Source organism: Nicotiana tabacum, chromosome 6 (genome assembly GCF_000715075.1).
Source record: "Nicotiana tabacum cultivar K326 chromosome 6, ASM71507v2, whole genome shotgun sequence".
Lineage (NCBI taxonomy): Eukaryota > Viridiplantae > Streptophyta > Magnoliopsida > Solanales > Solanaceae > Nicotiana > Nicotiana tabacum.
In genome coordinates, this window is record NC_134085.1 from 165697372 (window position 1) to 165701971 (window position 4600).

At 38.2% G+C, this 4600-nt stretch overlaps 1 protein-coding gene across 1 annotated transcript; it reads right to left on the minus strand.

Moving 5' to 3' along the window:
- Window positions 1-260: 260 nt before the first annotated feature.
- LOC107791551 (uncharacterized) lies at window positions 261-1758 on the minus strand. The gene has a single exon (XM_016613636.2). The coding sequence runs from the start codon at window positions 1621-1623 to the stop codon at window positions 652-654; it is 972 nt and encodes a 323-aa protein (XP_016469122.1). The 5' UTR covers window positions 1624-1758; the 3' UTR covers window positions 261-651.
- Window positions 1759-4600: the final 2842 nt, after the last annotated feature.

The following is a 4600-nucleotide window of genomic DNA, read 5'->3' on the forward strand; positions in this document are numbered from 1 at the left end:
GCACGAATTATTTAGTTAGGTGTAATTAGTTCAAAAGTTCTTATAGAGAGCTCGTGTACACAAATTATCAAACCCAAGAAATATCACCTCAGATTTCACTCTACTTTGGTCAGGAATAGATTTCCATATCACATCAGGATATTTTGTCATACGTTCCCCAACCAGGGACAACCACGTTCAATTTCATCTCTATTGTCCTATCTTCATTGTTGTACTTGTACCAACAGAAAAAGTAATGATAAAGCTGAACGTACAACAAATTAAACATAAAAAGGATCTTATGTTAGAAGAGCAAAACCAACCCAGGTCAGATTAGTTACAATACCATCTCTTGTCATGGTTCCAATTAGTAGTAGTACTAGTATTTTAAACAAATCCCTTTCAAACAGCAGAACTAGATCTGCCACCACCCAAACCCCCTTGAAAAAACAAGATATATAAAAGCGAGAACGCCCAATTCCCACCACCCCTACTAAAAAAGTTATTAAAAATATTTACAATTTCCTTTTGATAGAGAAGCATGCAGTTCATCCGTGCGTTGCATGCCCTGCTATTTCGTGTACGTACTCAAGCGCAAGTTGGCAACTGTATTGTTGGATGGCGCATAGATTTACTCTTTTACCCTTTAGGTTGAGTTGATATTACTTTTACCTACCGGCCCAAAGAGAGAGCTGCCTTTGTATCCAACCTCCATGCATATCCTCCGCCGTCCATTCTCCACACATCACACGGCAGAATCAGTGAGTTTTTCTCCTTCCCGCTTTTGATAACCCTAACCCGGCACGTGAACGCCGCCGTGTTTTTGCTTTCCGGCAGCCGTAGATCTTCTTTCATCACCAGCCAAACAACAACTTCCCCCTCTGCTACGCCTCCCTCACTTACCATCTCCTTGTACGCCCTATTGGCCCACCTAACTCTGTTTAAACCGTCTGATACAAACCCTGGACAGCTGTCCCGCTCTAGATTCACCAGTTTGTCCTCATCCGTACGTCCTAGCCCATACCCTTCCGCCCACGCGTCAGTCACGCTTTCCACCTTTACCCATGACCCCACTACCCTTACTGGCTGAGGCAACATCACTACTGAACGATCCATACCAACCCCTCCGTAACCCTGCAACAGACTATTATCATTATTATTATTCCCTTGGCTACCAAAGTTTAACCATATCGGAGCATATTTTTCTGGTTTTATCACAAAACCTACTGAATGATCGACAGGAGAACCCTTCCTTTCAGGAGACTCGGATAATAAGGGTAAGGTAACTACCGCTTGGCCCCCAGAAACTGTACCACCAGATACAGTCTTACCATTGGACTCATTTTCCTCAGGCGAAGGTGCCTTCCTTTTTCGACCAGCAGGACTACGACTTCCACTACTAGACCTCTTGTTAGAGCTACTAGTACTACTTTTATTATCTTTGACGTACCTTCGTTTCCACCGACCCGTACGAACAGGAACCTCAGTCTTTTGTGGCGGAGTAGAAGCACCGGAAACAGACCCACCAGCGGCTGGTTTAGGAGCGATGGGTCTGAATCTGAGCATAATCCGGTCCACTTTTGACATATCGTACGCACCACCCCCTGCGTACCTAGCAATACAACACCCTCCTCTACCATCCATTTCCTTTTTTCCGTTTCACTCTTAAAGTTAGTCCAATCTCAAAGGAGAAATATACCAGAGTATATCTCTTGATTTTGGGATTTTGTTAATGTTGAAGAAAAGTAAGGTGAAAATTATGAATGCAGAGAGAAGCTAAAGGGAGAGGTGGTGAATTTATAAGTGGGAAGAGAGAGGAGAGGACGCGTGTGAGGGGGGTGAATAACACGTGGGAGAAGAGAGGTGAAACAGCGCAGAGAGCTGATTGGTTAGAGATAAAACGTGGCGCTAGGTTAAGGTGAGCCCCACGTGACAGAACCTATCGGAAGGAGGGTTTCTCTGGGGCCCATTAATATCCAATAGGAATACAGGGAGTGTTATGTATGGCATCAAAAGCGGGGCACGTAGATCTTTATAGGATGGAGTTTGTTCCAGAAGGTGAATACGTGGTCCAATTATACAGGATCATCTTAGACTCTCTCTGTCGATTGCATCACGTGGCCACCAGAATTGCTGGTTCCTAACTTCTCATATATTTTGACCATTGTCAGGGAAAAAGCATTCTACAATAAACTCCATGGATTCAATATTAAAGTTTTTAAAATTAGGTCATTGTATTAGTTACGTTATTAGTTCAAATTTACTGTTTATTACTTTTTCCGTTTCAGTTTATCTGGAATTATTTTTTTTGATCCGTTTCAAATTCTAAATTTAGAAACAATAGCTTATACTTATCTTTCTTTTTACTACTTTCCTAATTTCTAACATTAGGTTGAAAACGCTTATATGTGATTGCCGCATCAGATTTACTTGGAATTTCTTTCCTTCTTTCTCTTTCTTTTTTCTTTACTTTTTACTATGCTTTTAAGTGTTCTGTTTCAACAAAAAAATTACTATAGCAGCAACACTTTGATGTTTTATTTTATTTCCCGTTAAATTTGAGAGCTTAATTGTTTGGATGATTTTATGGTTTATGCGTTAATAAAGATAAATTTTCAACCTGTAAATTATAACAACTGATAATATTCATAACCACCGGATTTATACAAGCATTTTAGGAATATACTGAAACTATGGTTTTATTTTCATGTTTTTTACAAAAAAGAAAAAACAAAAAAAAAACTGAGGCGATGACCGAATGGTCAAACATGTTAATATGGCTTCTACTGAAACAGACTGAATATCGATATTTACTGCGCCAATTGAATTGAGCAGACAAAGGACAAATACGCAATGTTCTACTCTAGATTTTTGGCACATAACTCAGAATATGATGTGACTTACCATCATATATACCATACTACTCATTTTGTGTCGTGCCAAAAAGGTGAAAATAAATTGCAAACATTCAATATACTAATTGAGCTTTTACTTTTAACCAATAAAGATGATCTTATTGAAATTTCATAGTCTGCTTGTTAGCTTATGTTGGACTATATTATCAGAGAGTTTTTTAAATTGAAAGGTACTGGAAACTGGGCGCGATGATCTAAGTAGCACTCTCTCGATGCAATTTATTTATCTTAGTTTGATTTGATAAAAAATTTATTGAATAGATAAAGACTTTTTAAAAAGTGTCGTTTTAAATGTCTTAATATTTATATGGCTATAAGTAACACACTTTCCTTGATTCTTTGTTTTACCGTATCGAGAAAGATATTTTGATGAATTATTGGAAAAATTGACATATACAAAAATATGTAAAGATCACTGCCTAATGCTTATACTATTTTATTTTATATGACGCTCTGTTAAGAAAAGCTTACGATATTTCTGTATTGATTAGCAATTGTTTACCTTGAAAATACTAAGTATAAATTAAATTTATTTGTGGTTTTAAAGATACGTGATTTAGTTCAATACTAATTAATAACGAAATTTAACGGATGTGATGACCCAAAATGTCATCACTTGATTTGCGAATAAATTCTGTGTCCCGAGGCCTTAGAAACCTCCTTTTTCCTCACCTCGATTTGTGTGTGCGGTCCGAGCGGATATCCAGAACGCTTTTATTTGGAAATGTGGTGAAAATGTTAATTTGGCCTTTAAAATTAAATTTAAGTTGTCTTCGGTCAACATTTTGGGTAAACGGATCCGTACCTGTGATTTGACGGTCCCGGAGGGTCCGTAGGAAAATATGGGACTTGGACGTATGCCCAGAATCGAATTTCGAGGTCCCAAGCCCGAGAATTGAATTTTTGAAAGAAATTATTTTACTGAAAATATAAGAGTTTTTGAAAATTTGATTATATTTGAAATTTATGGTATCGGGCTCGTATTTTGGTTCCGGATCCCGGTATAGGTTCAATATGACATTTAAGATGCGTCTGTGAAATTTGGTAAGAAACGGAAGTCGTTTGATGTGATTCGGACCCGTAGTTGTGAAAATTGATACTTTGAAAGTTTTGAAATTTTTCTTAGATTTCTATGCTAAATTCGTTGTTTAAGATGTTATTTCGGCGATTTGATCGCACGAGCAAGTCTGAATGATATTTTTAAACTTGCGTGTGTAACACCCTGTAAATTCGTCTTAGGTATGAATGAGTTGAAGGAGTAGTAAGGTTATATTTTGGACATGTGAAGTTCATTCGGGATGATTATGGAAGAAAATAGTTGTTTCAAAATCAAGATGGGAAGTGAGGTGCATAAGATTTGATAAAATCGACTAAGTTTGCAGAATGTTCGTCTTCTAGAAGGATTTAGTGAAATGTGTAAGGAATATGGGAAAAATCAAAGCATGAAAGTTGTAGGCCTTTGAAATATCTTTCCAACGATATATTGTGGAGCCCAAACAGAGCACTGAGCAAAACATTATGTCCGTTTTATAGAACAGTGTGTAACCATCGCGTTCGACCGCGTTTGACCGCGGTCGTGAGGCAGTGCTCCAGCTATTTACCGCGGTCGGGCATTCTGGGACGCGGTGGCCGACTTGGGAAGTCATTTTTAGCCCTATTTTGTCCCCCACAGCCCCAAAACATAAAAACTTGCTTTAGAAAGGAAA

What these genes read in the sequence shown, in the direction of transcription:
- LOC107791551 (XM_016613636.2), bottom strand. Translation starts at nt 1,623, where the DNA reads ATGGATGGTAGAGGAGGGTGTTGTATTGCTAGGTACGCAGGGGGTGGT.